Genomic DNA, 16,957 nt, shown 5'->3' with positions numbered 1-16,957 from the left:
AAATTTAGACACAAAGGACACACAGTTCATGTGAGCATCTGCTAAGTAGGACCCCTTACACCAAGGTACTTACATTAGCACTGTCATCACCATACATCAAACACAATGCACATTGTCTATTATCCTCGATGCCTGGGGGTGGATTCAGTTCTGGACTATCTTCTCGACTCCTATCAGTACCTTAGAACCCAAAAGACAACCAGTTAAAATTGGCAATACTACGTCTGATTTCCAGGAAGAAAAAAAAAAACCCACTTAGGCTTCAATAGCCTGCAGCTTATAAAATAAACACTTTCAAAAAGTGTTCAAAGTTATGTTATCTCGCCATCTGTTACAGCGGTTCTATCGATTTCTTGTTATCGGTCCAAGCTAAGCGAAAACGATGATTGCATTACATTTAAGGATGACCTCGAAATTTCTTTCTAATATGCAAGTGTATTAAACTTAGATTCACGAAGTTGATCATTTGCATCTAGAGAGAAATGGATAATGACTCATTTGGTGCCTTACTCAGAATTGGTGGTGTAGGAGGATGGAGTGGTGTTGGAGAGTCTGGTTCTCCGGGCCCTTTAGGTTTGGGAGCTGGGATGATTTTCTTCATTAAAGGAGGCTGCTCAGTGTGGCTGTTTTCCTCTCGCTCCTGCCACTGAGCATAATTATGGTCAAGTGAAGGTGGAAGCACTGCGTTTGGTAACATCCCACTGCTGAAAATAATTGATTCAACAAGTATTTATTGACCTCCTACGACACACCTAGAACTACACAAAATTATCAAATTCTTGGCATCATCAGGTTACAGCCCCATGCACGAGCCATTCACAGAATGTAAGAACAAGCCACAGATTGTGAAAACGGCCTACATATACAGGACTTTATTATTTAAAAAAATATATCCTCGATACATGACTCTTGGTGAAACTTCCAGAAACAAATGATAACTCTATCAAAGAATCAAAAGGATTTAGTAGAATAAAATTTTTAAGTTAAATATGGAGACTCAAGAGCAGGAGAGAGCACCATTTGAACCAAATAAAACAGACCCCGGTTATCACAAGTCCAAATACTGAGCTACATATATAGCATGTGGATTGTACCTATGCCACAAGTTAAGCCAAATTCCGGAAAACATAACATATAAAGAAAGAAAAAAAATGGGCAACAGACTATAATAAACATTAAGTATCATCTCTAAAGCAGCATCGAAAAGGCATTTCAAATGATTAATTGTTAATATTAAGACCTAGTCTAAAGAAACCTTAATCTAGAAATGTCAGAACTCTCAAATTTCTAGCTGATGAGGAGGAAAAAAAAGGAATACCAAGTTTACTTACTTGCTCGATACTTTATTTGGCTCCCAAAACCTAGACTTTTTGACACTGAACCACGGAAAAACACGTTCCATTTGCTAACAGAAAAATAAACAAACAAACAAATGTAAGCATGTGAACATCCATTTGGAAACCACACGAAAACTAACAACTTCACACCAGCTTCCCTGTCAATATGAGGATGATTTCAGGCCACTAAGGGAAAGATCCATCCACTCTGGCAACCTCACCAATTTCCTCCCAAAGAATCAGAGGAATTAACTAAACCAAAAGGTGTTTTACACACATGGCAAAACAAATCGGAGAAGAGAACAAATCCGCTTTGCTCACAGAGTAATTACCCATAGATGCGCATTAAAAACATGAACTATTAATATCATTCACCCGAATAAAGAAGGACTTGACCATGCTGTTGGCTTTTTTAATTTCTGGCTGTCCTCCATCTGAATTAATGGCGGCTTGAATGATCTTCACGATATCATCACTGAACTCCAACTGTATACAAAAACAAAGTATTAATTATTCAAAAAGCAGTGTGGTCTCAAAACCACTTCCTGTTCCCTCCTAAATCACCCAGCACAGAAATCCAACAGAAAATGGACACCCTACTTTAATGCAGTGTAATTTGTCTTTGGCGGAGGCTTTGTGAATTCAGTTCTCAATTAACTTGCAGCAGCCAAGAGAAGCCAGGCTAATAAAACAAGTGTGCAAATAAATTAGCTGTTATCATGGCAAGTTACCCAAATAGGACCATGATTTTTTGCTCAGATTAAAATGAATAAAACAACTGAATAGCAAATGTGGACCATGAGATTACAGATGTTCCCATACGTTCTTTTTATTTTAAATTTTGTAATTTTTTAAGTAATCTCTACATCCAACATCGGGCTTGAACTCACAACCTCGGAGATAAGAGTCGAATGCTCCACTGACTGAGCGAGCTGGATGCCCCATCAACAAATGAATGTCAAATATGGACCATGAGATAACAATCATTCCCATACATCCTTAAAACCATACATTTAAAAGACATCTGTCTATAATAAAGATCCTAGACTGAAAGACACATTATTCAGACATGATTTCAAAAGAGGCAAACCAAGTAACTTCACGTTAGCATGCTCCCACAAAGTTTAAATATAAAAATAATTTTAAGGCAAAAATGATTTTCAGCGAACTCAGATGAAAGCCAAACCAGAGAACCGTTCTGAGACACTACCTCCCTGTCTTCTGAAACACAGAGCTAAGAGAGCTCACATATTTTTAGGTATTTAAATCCACATGACGTTGCTAAATATAATACAAACCATCTTTTAATGCTCACTCCCAAGCCTCATCCCCCAAAAGACCCAAAGAAGCTAAAATGGCACTTGGAATGTTGGTAGTTCGTTGGAGAGACATACCACGGATGTGTAACTCCCTTGGTCCATTTTCCTCTTCACTCCTTCCAGATCTAAAGGCTGCTGCTCCTCCTGTTTGCTGACCTCGGTAAGCACCGGCGGGTCAGGCCCTTCCGGGGAGCTGCGGGAAGGTATGCTCTCCTCCGTCTCAGGATTTAAGTCTGGTGGCTTGGCAGCCTGTTGCCAGGAAAGACAGGTTTCTTTTACCTGACACTGTAAATGAGGCACTCGTGTAAATTCTATTAAAATTAATAAAGATGGCACGGAAGGATTCCTATTATTAAACCTAAAGAACGTGAAAATAATCAGAGATTTCTTAAATAACAGAAAAAGTAATAGGAACGAGCCAGTTCTCTAAGACTTTGACCATGAAAGTCTGTGACTTTGAACTTAGAAGCTTTGCCTGATAACTTCCAAACCTCGTATGAAAACATAGACACCCTCCAGTCCCTTCTGAGGAAGACAGAGATTGCAAATGTTCCTATCCAAAATGTGGAGTTCTACCAAGAGATAAAGCAACAGCCTATCTCCGAGTTCAAGTTATCCGTGCGGTTCTTTCAGCATTTTACCTTGAGTTTCTAATGACTACTCTACAGATGTATATAGTTCACGACTAAAATAGACAAAAAGTAGTGATTTACAAATTGTGCCCCGAGGAGCCTAGGGATTTCCCAGAGGGAAAGGGTCTCTAGCCACATGACTATCATCTTAGATCAGGCCCTCAATCTCTCTCTTCCCCAGATTGATCTAACTGCCTCCCAACCACTATCCCTGCTTCTAGCCTCAGTCCTCACCAATCCTTCCTCTCTCTTCTAGTCAGAATCACTTTTTCTCTAAAAAAGCAACTCTGATCAGGTTACTCTTGGGTGAAGCTCTTCATTGGTCCCTCTCAGACCCTTCAGAGTAGAAAGTCCAAATTTCTTATCATACAGCAAAGAAGTTCCCTAGACAAGGTCTTACTCTGGGCTCTAAAGATTTTCTTTAAAAAAAACCTTTTTTTTCCCTAATGGTTATTCATTTTTGAGAGAGAGAGAGAGAGAGAGACACAACAGGAGTGGGGAGGGGCAGAGAGAAAGGGAGAGGAGACACAGAATCCGAAGCAGGCTTCAGGCTCTGAGCTGTCAGCACAGACTCTGACGCGGGGTTTGGACCAGATCACGACCTGAGCTGAAGCTGACCGAGCCACCCAGGCTCCCCGGCCCTGAAGGTTTCCTTAATGGTTGAAAGCCACAACAAGTGACTCTACAAAACTAAATGAAGAATGACGCAAAATAAAATCAGAGCAAATAAACCAACATTCCATCACCGGAGAAAACCCACTTCAGAACAAACTCTTAGGAACCGACATGAGACTCGGGCCTACCTGTCGGTAGCGGAGCAAGTGGCTGGTGGTCCGAGAGTTCAGCAAAGCTGTCAGGACTTGCTTCAGAGAGATCTGTAGCTCTTTTTCAAGGGCCAGTCGCCACTCTGCAGGGTGCCGCTCAGTACAGTTCACACAAGTATAGGCCACGCTTTCTGGCAGATTAGATAGAATCTCATACATCTCATCTGGAAAAACAAAAACCTACGATGCTGAGGTGCTCTGAAGGGTGGCAGACAGGGAGAAGAGGACATTACTCCACTGAATTTAATATAAAGTTGTAGGTTAGGAACAGTAGCAAGACTCTAATATCCCCTAGGAACTGATCCCCACATACTGAGCTCCAAAGGGACGCCAGCAACACTAACCAGGACTTGGTTACTGGAGGATCGACCGGTTACGGTGCCCACCAAAAGCTAGCAAATGAATATTGTAAATGTTTATGTTCCTGATAAACATAACTTAACACGACAGTGTTAGAGACCGAAGTTATTTAAGTTATTCTAGAGACCAAGAAGGGAAATTTAAAACAGCTCTAAGTAACAGCATGGCCGTAATGTTATGTTTACAGATTACTCTGGGGGCTGTAAATGTACCAAGAAAGAAGAAAACTGTAATAAAAAAAAAAGACTCCAACCTTCTGTACCTGAAAGATTCTCACATTTGGAGTGGACCCAGCGGTCGCACTTCCCACACTGCATCATCTTGCTCTCGTAGTCGTCGTCGTCATAGCACTTGTCACACAGAGGGCAGAAGTTCCCTGTGAGCAAAGCACGCGGTTCAGCGGGGCTCTGGGCCCCGTGCCGGCACCTCTGAGGCTGGGGCTTCTATGTGCCGGAACTTTTTAACAACGCCAGCATAGATCTCCGATGGGATGCTCACACATCTGTGCGGCGTCAAGGTTATTCTGAGCTCTTAGAACATACCACTAATTCCATTTAGACTCCTTTTCTTTTGGAGTAGCCTCCACATCTAACGTGGAGCTTGAACTCACGACCCTGAGATCGAGAGTCACATGCTCTATGGACTGAGCCAGCCAGGCACCCTTATTTAGACTCATTTTTAAAGGTCGTGGGGTAGAGTCTACAGACGACACAATAAAAAAAGAATGAAAGAGAGAGTTTTCTCTCTTGAACATTCCAAAGAAATGTCTATATTTTTTAAAAAAGGTTGAGGATATGGGTGTAAAATAACACAGTTAATTTACACCTCCTTATTCCTAGTGATTTAAGTTAGAGCTTAGAGCAGCACTTCGAGAAGTGCAGCACTTCGAGAAGTTCAGCACAACATACAACCTTCATCAATTTGTTTTATCCATAATATCCTCTATCATTCTTAATAGACTTAACATTGATTTGCTTATATTAGTAACTTGCTTATATTAGTATAACTTCCAATAGTAAACTTTGTATCATTGTTATCCTCAATCAGCAAAACGAGTTTAATGTATTAGTTATTAATTTTTTTCTAGCATATCTATGAAAATAAAATGTTTGACTCAATACCACCTAAAATCGCTTCTGAAACAATGAAATGGCTATGTACCTTACTTTCGGAAATAATGGCTTAGAGCATTTCTTTGTGGTTAGTTATTACAACAAGTCCCCTTAATTCTTCCCATATAAGCTAACAAAATATTTCTAGTTGCTGTAATACTTCGCGTAAAGAAAAGAACAAGGCCAGGAATTTAGGAAATGGTCTAAATGGTACCCTTGACAAAATGTGCAAGACTTTGTACTTTACTTCCCTGGAGTGTTCACCTCCAGAACAACCAAATATAACCCCTGAAAGTTGATAAAACCGGCTTTTTTGATGTACCTTTAGCAAAGAGTTTGGCACAGTCATGGCACAGTGAAAAATCATGAGACCACTGTGCGTCCCATCCTTTGCCTGGAGTCGTGGATCCACAGCTCTTGCAACGAACACACTTGGTGCAGATCTGGAAAAGAAAAGAAATTCAATAGGAATTTATTTTTAGTATCTCGTCTCATTTAAAAAGATCTCGGATGCAATCAGTTTCCAGAGTGGACTTCTTCCCTGGGATGGCTTTCCTTAATAACGAGACCAAAACATTGTTACAATGACATCCTTGAGCAAGGCTCTCCCTGTTACAAGGTGCAGGAGCCCCAGAGCTCCATGCCAGTTCGCTCTGAAACAGCACGATGTGTGCACTCACCCAAACTTTCTTTTTCTTTGTGGGTTTGGTGGGGTAGTTTGGTCCCAGGCACTCAGGGTGATAGCTGTTTCGGCACTTATTACACTCCAGCAGCTGCTGTAGGAAATATAAAGGCAGAGGATGAATAGCTACCAACTTCCAGGTATAAAGTGAGTGGGTCACAGACCCAGAAAGCGCAGTGTAGAGAATACAGTCACTAGGACCGTAACGGTGTCATGCGTTGGCAGATGGCGACGGCACTTCTCACGGTGGGCACTGTGTAATGTACAGAAGTGCTGAATCACTAAGTCGCACGCCAAAAACTAACATAATATTGTATGTCATTTATAATAAAAAAGAAAATTTAAAGGCAAAGGTGGGTATCACATCAATTCACTTGAAACACCTATGACTCAGTGTCCCTTTCATATTTATCTGCAACTAAAGTATAGCACATCATAATAACAGTTTAGATTTTCTCACGAATTATTTATTCTCAGTGAAAGCATGCGGATTTAGGTCCTGCGAAAGGTCCTCGGTGATGAATGTTCTTATCGGGTAGATTTGATTTACTTTGGGGGATTTTACCTAATGACAATGTTTTCTCCTATATGCCCCAAATTAAAACACAAAAATAGGCAATGAATTATACCTAAATAGTCACGCTAGACTAAGCCAACAAAGAAAAAATATAGGTACAAAACCCAAAAACAAAAGGCAGAGATGGAGAGAGGGGGTAATCCCCTAAAGAGTTCTATCACTTAGTTTTATACCTTTGTAGCCTGGTGCTGCCTTCCACAGACATGACAGAACTTGCAGCGACGACAACACCAATTTTCCAGCTGGTCCTCCAGAGGGCGCTCGTTCTCCTCTAAACAAAACTTGTGGAAGGGCTCACAACAGACTTGGCAATACACAAACTAGGGTAGATGGGAACATAGAAGTTGTCAAATAACATGAAGAAATAGCAACCAAATCCTATCTATATACTTCAGGCTACAGGAGCCCAACATGTTTTATTCAACATATAATCATTCAGCAATGATTATGTAAAAAAAAAAAAGTCCAATATTAGGCATTGCAGGTGATTCAGGGGACTAAAGTAATAACAGTAGAATTAAAAAAATAACTATATAGGGGCGCCTGGGTGGCTTGGTCGGTTAAGTGTCCGACTTTGGCTCAGGTCATGATCTCGCAGCTGGTAAGTTCGAGCCCTGCCTCGGGCTCTGTGCTGACAGCATGGAACCTCGACCCTGCTTCAGATTCTGGGTCTCCCTTTCTCTCTGCCCCTCCCCCACTCATGGTCTGTCTCTCTGTCTCAAAAATAAATAAACATTAAAAAATATTTTTAAAGTAACTATATAGATATGTATTTTTTTTTATATATAATAAATACATTCCCAGATTTAACAGAATGTGGCTAAGTGCCATAAGCAAGCTACAAGAGCTATGGGAAGGGGGAAATGGGGAGGTTTTGTGTGTTTGCAGGGGAGAGGCAGAAAGAGAGAGAATTCCAAGCAGGATCTGTGCTGTCAGTGCACAGCCCAACGCAGGGCTCGAACCCATGAACCAGGACTTGAACCCATGAACTGTGACATCATGACCTGAGTCAAAAGGAAGAGTCAGACACTGAACTGACGGAGCCACCCAGGTACCCTGGGAAGGTTTTAAAGGTTTCCGACAATACACTAAACTAAAGACAGTTGTAAGCTCTGGTTTATCCTTTCCATCTGTAATTTTAAAATGATATTTTCATATGGGCATTTTTAAAAATTTTGAGTAAGAATTTTATTTTGCTGGGGCACCTGCATGGCTCAGTTGGTTAAGCATCCAACTCTTGATTTCGGCTCACGTCATGATCTCACCGTTCATGAGTTCAGGCCCTACATGGGGCCTGATGCTGACAGAGTGGAGTCTGCTTGGGATTCTCTTTGCCCCTCCCCGCTTGTGCTCCCCCCGCCCCAAAATAAATAAATAAACTTAAAAAAAAAAAAAAGAATTTTATTTTGCCATAACAGAATTATTGGGGCAACTGGTCAAGTCTAAATGAGGTCTATAGATTAGGTTAACAGTAATATACCAGTGTTAATTTCCCGATTTTGATAACTATACTGTGATTACATGAGAATGTCCTTGGTTTTAGGAAATACACACCAAAATATTCAGACGTAAAAGGACACGTCTGCAACTTACTCCCAAAGTTTCAGAAAAAAATGTGTCTGCATATAAAATGTGTATACATATTTAACTTCTCACTTTGTAAAATACGGACACACAAAGAGAAAAGGATAAAGTAAATAAAAATATTGACATTTGAGGGGCACCTGGGTGGCTCAGTCAGTTAAGTTTCCAACTCTTGGTTTCGGCTTAGGTCATGATCTCGCAGTTGGTGAGTCTGAGCCCCACGTCAAGCTCTATGTTGGCGGTGCGCAGCCTGCTTTGGATTCTCTCCCTCCCTCTCTCTCTCTCTCTCTCTCTCTCTCTGCCCTTCCCCTGCTGGCTCTCTCTCTTTCTCAAAATAAATAAACTTAAAAAATTAACATTTGGGAAATCTGGGTGAAGGATATATGGGAATTCTTTGTACTCTAACTTTTCTGCAAACCTGAAATAACACCACCATAAAAAGATTTTTAAAATTCAAATGCCAGAATTCATTAGGCACTGGTAATGTTTTAGGAGTGCAATGCAGGCAGTGGGCTATTCCTTTTCTAATTCAGTTTTTTGGAACCCTGTGGGATTGCTGTGCATAACTACACAATTTAAATTAAAGCAATTATAGCCTGAAAAAAATTGTTTTATCATAGAAGTTGAAGGACTGGTGCTACAAGTTATTCATGTGGACAGCATATGTATGGATGCAAAGTATAAAGATTACATACAAGAGATACAGCGGACCCTTGATGTTACAGACTGAATATTCTTCACTTGCTCTTAGCCAAAAGGTGGAGAATCAATTATAGACTGAATATTCTTTTTTTTTTTAATGTTTTAATGTTTTTTTATTTTTGAGAGAGAGACAAGGACGGAGGAAGGGCAGAGAGATGGAGACACAGAATCTAAAGAAGGCTCCAGGCTCTGAGCTGTCAGCACAGAGCTTGACGTGGAGTTCGAACCCATGAGCTGTGAGATCATGACCTGAGCCAAAGTCGGACACTTAACTGACTGAGCCACCCAGGCGCCCCTACACTGAATATTCTTAATCTCAATGGTATCTAAAGCAACCCCACCACTTAGAACAATATTATAGTTCACGATAGGTACTAATAGATTTGCTTAATGAATGAACACCAGACAATAATGTATAATTTTGCTAATGTATAATTTAACATAGCAAGTGGGCAGGGCTGAATCTCTTAGCTAGTGAATGAGTCTCACAGACTGCTCAATATCCACATTACAATCTGGGTTTGGAATTTCGTTATGATACTAAAATACGTATGTGATAAAAGTAATAAGCGAAGGAGGCATTCTGGAATTGAGGATTGTATGAATGACAAACTTCTGCTTTCTATTTAAATTGTGCTTTTTTTTCTCTCTTACTGTAAAGGTGGCAGATACTCACTGCAAAAGGTTCAAAAGGATAAAGAAAAATAAAGAGAAAACGAGTCAACCATAACCCAACCACACTTTTAAGATTTTGATGTAAATCCTTCCACAACTCTTTCTGAATAGATTTTTAAAACAATGTCCAAACCAAAATGGGATCACGCTTTACATGCTACTTTGTAACCTGCTATTTTAACTCAGTGACGTGTCAAGGACACCTTTCCATGTCAATATCAATCTGTATTATTATGTAGGACTTCGTACTTGCCCTTATATGCATGTCCTATGATTATTTTAACCAAGCCCCCGCGCTTTACTGACAAACTTTTGGCTGTTTCCTATTTTTGATTACTATAAAGAGTACTGAAATAAAGTCTTGTATTTATTACATATATAGAGAAAGGTTTATTATATACATGTACGTATACAATACACGTATATATTATGTACATGTATGTTTATATACACGTGTGTGTGTTGTACACGCACATATGTATGTACACATATACCTATTTGCTGATCTAATTATAGCCTTAAGATAAATGCCTGGAGTACCATTGTTGGGTTAGACAGTATGCTCATTTTAAAGATAAATACGTATTTCCGAACAATCTGCTCAGAAAGAAAGACTGTAACATTTAGATTTCCACCAGCGGAAAGTCCCTATTTCCAAATCTTTTTTTCCCACGTGATTTTTTTTTTTTAAGATTTTATTTTTAAGTAATCTCTACACCCAACCTGGGGCTAACACGCAACACAAGCTCAAGAGTCACATGCTCCACCAACTGAGGCAATCAGGTGTCCCTTCCCACATGATCTTTTTAATGCTTAATGTCCAATTTTTGTTCATCAGAAGGCTCTAGGACACCTCCCACCGTGTTTATTTCTCATTTTGTGAATTACATATTTCTGTCCTTAGTCTTTTCTTTTAGTGGGTGTTGTTCCTTTTTCTTATTAATTGCCAAGAGCTCTTTATAGACAAGGGGTTTTTGATATTCAATATAAGATAGCCATATCTTTCTCTAGAAGAGCACTGTAACAGTTTTTCCATGTTTGGACATGTAGCAGAAATATCAGAACTCTAATAAAAAGAGTGAATTTAAGAGACGAGACCATTAAACTTTTCACACTCAATACTTTTGCTACTCTACTAAGAGGCAGATTCCTTCATAAAACCTCTACAAAATCTTCAAAAATACTTCGGTGGCTGGTTTCAAGAGGAGATACCAGGGCACCTAGAGGCCTCCTGTGGAGCATGTGACTCTTGATCTCAGGGTTGTGAGTTTGAGCCCCACGTTGGGCAGGGAGATTACTTTAAAAATTAAATAAAATTAAAGAGGGGGTAGCACCTGTGGTACACGCCAACGAAACAGAATAAATGATTCTTTCATTACAGCAAAATAATCTACCATTCAACTTTCTGGGGTACCAAGAAGCAGGATTTCTTACCTCTACATGCCCACTACTGGCACAGAGAAAGCAAACCACTCTGGGGGTTATAGGAACAGAGGTCAGGATTCCTAAGCCTCCCATCTCCCATACATTTTCTGCTTCACAATCCTCCTGCAGAGAGAGAGACACAGGTCATTTATGAAAGTGTTACAATGACACCGCTTTGGAACGAAAGTGAGGATGGAAAGCCTAGAACCAGAGTGACAGCATAGTGTCCAGAATACTTCACTTCAGTGGGTTTGAAAAGAACTGCTGCTTTACAAAATTAGAATCTCAGACACAGACGCTGTTAAAAGATACCCTGGGACTGACTTTTCCTTAAAGTTTTGCTGATTCAAGCCATCATCGTGGTTCGATAATTCCTATGTGAATGAATTCTTTCCTCAGACACCGTTCTCATCCAAATGCACTTTTATTGCTCACGATGGTCAGGAGTGCGTCAATGCCTGTGTTCTTTAGCCAGCTCACAAACAGTGGTGTCTCTCACCCCTGAACCCACCTTCCGATGGTAGTTCTTACTCCCTGACTTGGTGTCGAGTTGCCTTTCTTTCAATACCTTGGGTTAACATTGTTTTTTTTTTTTTTTTAATGTTTATTCATTTTTGAGAGACAGAGAGAGACAGCGTGTGAGCGGGGGAGGGGCAGAGAGAGGGAGACACAGAATCCAAAGCAGGCTTCAGGCTCCGAGCTGTCAGCGCAGAGCCAGACGCGGGGCCCAAACCCACGAACTCAGATCACGACCCGAGCCGAAGTCGGACACTTAACCAACTGAGCCACCCAGGCACCCCTGGTTAACATCATTTTTCTGATTTAAAGTCCATGATGCTTGATACACTACATGGTCACGAAAACACCTTTACCTTAAAGTCCACTCTGATCCTGTGGACTCCGTCTGCTGGGATTTTTTGCTTCGAACTATTGCCATTGGAGAGAGTGCTGAGGATGTTCAAAGTGCCTGTGTTCTCCTGCTTACTGACTGGAGGTGGCTTTTCCTACAGAGACAGAAGATGGATGAAGAACAAAACCACACCCTATTTGCCTTTGCCTTTGTAACAGATAACGCAAATGACAAGTCTAACAGATCTAGAAAACACATCTCCACGGAAGTACCCTACAGACACAGAGAGTCAATCTTCAGACTCTTTTCTCCGGAAAGGCGTTTTACGTATGTATTACAACCCGAGAAGAATTCCAGGACTCTCCCCTGTGGGTTCTTGTCTTGTTTCTCCGTGGTCCGTGACGCCGGCCGAGGTTGTTGGCACAATGAAACGGAAGTGACGGCACGGGAGCAGTTTATTCTGCCATTTTTCTAGATCTTTGAGCTGCACATCAAATGTGGGGCCGATCGCTCCACTCCTGTTTAACCCGCCTGGGATGCTCACAGAAGCGTTCCCAGCTCTGCGATCATCGATGATTTCAATTTGTCAGTATGACCATGCTTGATTATCACTACAGTCAGAAGCCAGACAAGGACCTTGGAGTAAGGCCTCCTAAGACCCTGGCATCTGCCCCTCTTTGGCATTGCTGATACTCTTGAGAGTATCAACCAGGAAGTTCATACACGCCATTATGGTGGCACAGAGAGACAGCAGAAAGAGCCAGAAGATTCTTGAAGACCCGTCTCTCTCCCTATAACTATAACAGCGTGGACACAGGGAAGGGTGATAGTTACAGACAAATGTCACTAAAGGATGCTGAAGGCAAAAACAATTACCCTAAAGTGGCCTGCGACATAAGCCTAAGCATAGAGGACCACGAAGAAGGGGAAAGGAACAAGGGGAAAGAAACAAAAAACAAAACGAGTGAAAGCCTAAACCTGAAGTTTGTCAATTTTAAGAAAGTCCACTGCCATCTTCCTAGAAGCAGATACGCGGTTTCATTCACGCAATCACGTAAATGCCAAGGACAAGACTATTGCCTTACGGGATGGAACGCATCCCCGAGCGACGGCAGAGAAACGAATCTCTCCTCACCTTTTCTTTTGGTTTTTGTTTTACAGGAATACTTGGTCGAGGAGCCACTTTTTTCTGCTTGCTTTGCTCTGGACCTGAAGAATTCAACATAAATTACAGTCAGTGCTAAATAGCAACGACCACTTTTAGGACTTACTGGCCTGTGAGGAAAGGGGCATTAGAAAACACAGGAAACTATTGAAACTCTGGGCTTTCAATAGGAAATGAAGACAATACCTCCGACTTAACTGGGTTTTTTTGCTTCTATTTCTCTATTATTCTGTAAACAGGTTAAAAGAGAGCTAATTCTTCTGAATTAAAGGCTTAAAAATATACACGTCAGGTTTCCACATGCTGTTTAAGAAAGACAGAGGTGTTCTTCTAGTTCAGCTATTCCTCCTTGCCTTCCTCACTCACCTGATTCTGGTGGTGGAGGCTGCTTTTTCTTGGGCTCGCTAGGAGTGGTCTTGGGAACTTCTTTTCTTGGCGGTGCTGTGCTTGGTGGCTGTGGGGGGGTGACTGGAGGCGGCTGGGAGACCTGCTTGCTGGACTTCCTGGAAGTCGGGGTGGTAACTTGTTTGGATTCAGGTCCTGGGGCAGAGGCATTCCCTTCTTCACTCTTTTCCTCGACGGGCTTTCGAGGGGGTGGTTCACTATTGCTTTTCTTGGGGGCAGGGTCCTCTCTTGCTGCCGGGGCAGGCTTCTGACTACAGTCCACCACATTCTTCACAACACTGCTCTCTTTGCTCTCTTTCTTTTCACTGGTCTTAGACTTTTTCTCTTTCTTTTTCACAGCTAGGAGGAGACACAAGAGTATAAGTGAGAAGAATTTTACTTAAGACAGAAGTAGAGGAATGTAACATAATCTTATTCTCAGTTTCCTGCAGCTGAAGTTGACGCTGGAAGGCTCATGCTGGTCAGGTGAAATAGGGGTACTTTTGTTGCTCTAGGAAATGGAATGCACTGTAATTTTTACAGGAATTAAATTTTTTTTTTTTATTATGGAAAATTTCAAGGTAAAGGAAATAATAAAATGAACCCTCATGTAACTACCATCCAGCTTCCACAAACACCAACTTGCTGGGAAAGAGCGGTACTTAAAAAACAACAACAACAACAACAAATTAGCATTCTCTTTACGCTAGATGCACATGATTGTATGGCATTAAAGCAGGAAGCATTTGGGGAAGATCTTTCTACAACACTACCTTTTGCTTGCTTCTGAAGGTAGGCTTTGGAAGGCATCCATTGTAGATTCTGACATTTTCTCATCCTAGGATGACAAGGGATATCATAAAGTAAACTACATTTAGAAGAAGGGCAGTTGAAACAAGTGTCAATTGGCCTGCGAGAATCAGTGAACCTTTCTTCAGGTTCATTTTGAGAGTTGAAAAAAGGCACTGTTGATTACTCAGATTCAATCCGAGCCTCTGAATGCTTCAATCAACAATTTTACCTACCTGTAGGCTCTAAAAGGAGCAAGTATCAAATTATTTTTGAAACGGACTCAAATTTCTTATAACCTAGTACTGACCAGCACCACACACAAAATGACCAGCTGGTATTTCTTGTAGTCAGATCGGTTCTGCTCCCTTAGGAGATTAATATTCATATAGTAATCTAAATACAAATGGACTGAAATTAACCAACAACAAGTCCTCTGAGACTACAATGCTATAGGTCTATCTCAGGGCTTTGTATATTTTCCACCCCTCAACTTAGTGAAACTGAAACTGAATTTGAAGTCTAAAACTGAACTAAATCCATGTCAACCCCTAAATTATAGTGCAGGTTTATCTTGCAGTCGTGTACCTTTCTGCTGATCAGTGAATTATCTCACTTCTTTCTACTAATTGGACGGAGGCAAGATTCCTGCTTAAGGACAGACTAAACCAAAGCACCGAACTACTTACGGTCTCCTAGACACTGTCTCCCCTGAAGTACTTTCTCCCAACCACGTTTTCTATAAATCACTTTCGTGCTGCCATTCATTCAGCAAATACCTACTGCTAACATCTCCTCCTTGTCTGGGCACTATACTCCTTATGCTCAGCCACCAACATTTCTGTCTGTGCAAATGTCTCGATTCGCTTCAAACAAATTATCCCAGAGAGCAGAAAGTGCATCCATAAGCTGACTAAAACAAGGGGGAAAAGATCGAGTAATCAAAACTTTCAGATCAAAAATTCCATGTGCATGAAAATATTCCAGGAGTTAGAAAGCCAAGAGTTTTATACTAACATATCACCACAATTTCCTGAATGCCGTGATTTCAGTTGACCTGAAAATTTATACAGATAATATTATAATATATATGTAAATTATATATAAATGATAGATCGAGTATATGTAAATATTACATATATATATGTGACCTATATATAATTTATACAATATATAAAATATAAACATATAATTTATCAGGGTTTTTTTCTTTTCTCTTCTTTTTTTAAGTAGGCTCCACACCCAGCGTGGAGCCCAATACAGGGCTTGAACTCACGGCCCTGAGATCACGACCCAAGCTGAGATCAAAAGTCGGACGCTTAACCGACAGAGCGGCCCAGGTGCCCCATAAATTTGTCAGCCCGTGTGGCTATTTAAATTTAATTAACATGAAATGCAATTAAGTATGTAGTTCCTGAGTTATACTAACCACACTTCAAGGGTTTTACAGCCACGTTTGGCTAATGGCTACCATACTGAACTAAGCCGAGAACATTCCTACTGCAGCGGGACATTCTCCTGGACAGCACTGCCCCAGACTATGTCTTATTGAAGGGCAGCCCCAAACCTAGCCACGTCACAAAATCCAACTGGGCAACTTAACCTTGCACCTCAAGGGGACTCATTACCACCACATTCAGTTTTCTGCTGCGTCCCTGCCACAAACCAGGCATAAACACACAACCTTCACGGCTGAGAGGCCACCGCCTCCGAGTAAGACCCCCACTCACTTGCAGCACTGCTTCTTTATATTTCGGCCACCAAACTTGGGCTTGTCTAAGCAATTAGTACAAACACCACAGTCCTCAGGCACCTGGCAGCCGGGACACTGCCCACACCGCCTGGACCGTCGTCCTTTCTTTACTGGAGGTTCCTGAGGCGCCTTGTTTCTGGTAACGGGTTTAATTGGTTTGATGGGTGGAGCAAGAGGTTCAGCATCTTCTGAGCCAGCAATTGATGACTTGTCTGTTAAAGAAACGGGGCGTTAGTTATCAGGGAGTATCTAGTTCCTTCTTGGGAGCAGAGGTGGGGGGGTCCTCAAAATCCACAGATGTTATTATATACACGCGAGCCTCATTTCAATTGGGACTCCAAAAATGAAATGTGTCATAATAAAAATATCCCATCATAGATCATTCTTTAAATGTTTAAAAATGTCTATACCTTACAGCTTGATGAAAGCAGAAATCCAAACACTGAGAACACAACACAGTCTAACTTAAATATGAACTGAGTGCTTCCTAAGATTCTCTAAACCTCTACATTTTATATGAGCAGTCACCCAGCATCTAAATGCAACCATGAGAATGTCCCTCAGACCTCCAACCACGGGGCATGTAACTAAGTGACCAAGGGCCCCAACTGCTGTGCTCTGAAATCCAGTGCATCACAGAGGCCACACTTACCATGAGGGTCTCTCTTAGGTAGTGACCGAGCATGGCAGGGACACTGAGGCGGGCTGGTCCTGGGAGACACATAACTACTCTGACAGTCCGCTTCTGCCCAAGGACTCCTCGACAGCCTTGCCAAACTCTCTGGGA

General features: G+C 41.3%; 1 protein-coding gene across 1 annotated transcript in view; it reads right to left on the bottom strand.

Annotated features, from left to right (window-relative positions):
* KMT2A (lysine methyltransferase 2A) overlaps positions 1-16,957 on the bottom strand; it is an 84,392-nt gene that overhangs the window by 32,141 nt on the left and 35,294 nt on the right. Inside the window, 16 exon segments of the mRNA XM_011286446.4 lie at positions 74-180; positions 511-704; positions 1,332-1,405; positions 1,713-1,823; positions 2,732-2,905; positions 4,092-4,276; positions 4,735-4,848; positions 5,907-6,027; positions 6,265-6,360; positions 7,017-7,163; positions 11,239-11,352; positions 12,102-12,233; positions 13,215-13,288; positions 13,611-13,988; positions 14,402-14,466; positions 16,148-16,382. Coding sequence (XP_011284748.3) covers positions 74-180; positions 511-704; positions 1,332-1,405; positions 1,713-1,823; positions 2,732-2,905; positions 4,092-4,276; positions 4,735-4,848; positions 5,907-6,027; positions 6,265-6,360; positions 7,017-7,163; positions 11,239-11,352; positions 12,102-12,233; positions 13,215-13,288; positions 13,611-13,988; positions 14,402-14,466; positions 16,148-16,382 — 2,321 coding nt within the window.

Source organism: Felis catus, chromosome D1 (assembly GCF_018350175.1).
Source record: "Felis catus isolate Fca126 chromosome D1, F.catus_Fca126_mat1.0, whole genome shotgun sequence".
Classification (NCBI taxonomy): Eukaryota; Metazoa; Chordata; class Mammalia; order Carnivora; family Felidae; genus Felis; species Felis catus.
Note: the sequence above shows the minus strand (reverse complement) of the source record. Positions and strands in the feature narration are given on the sequence as shown.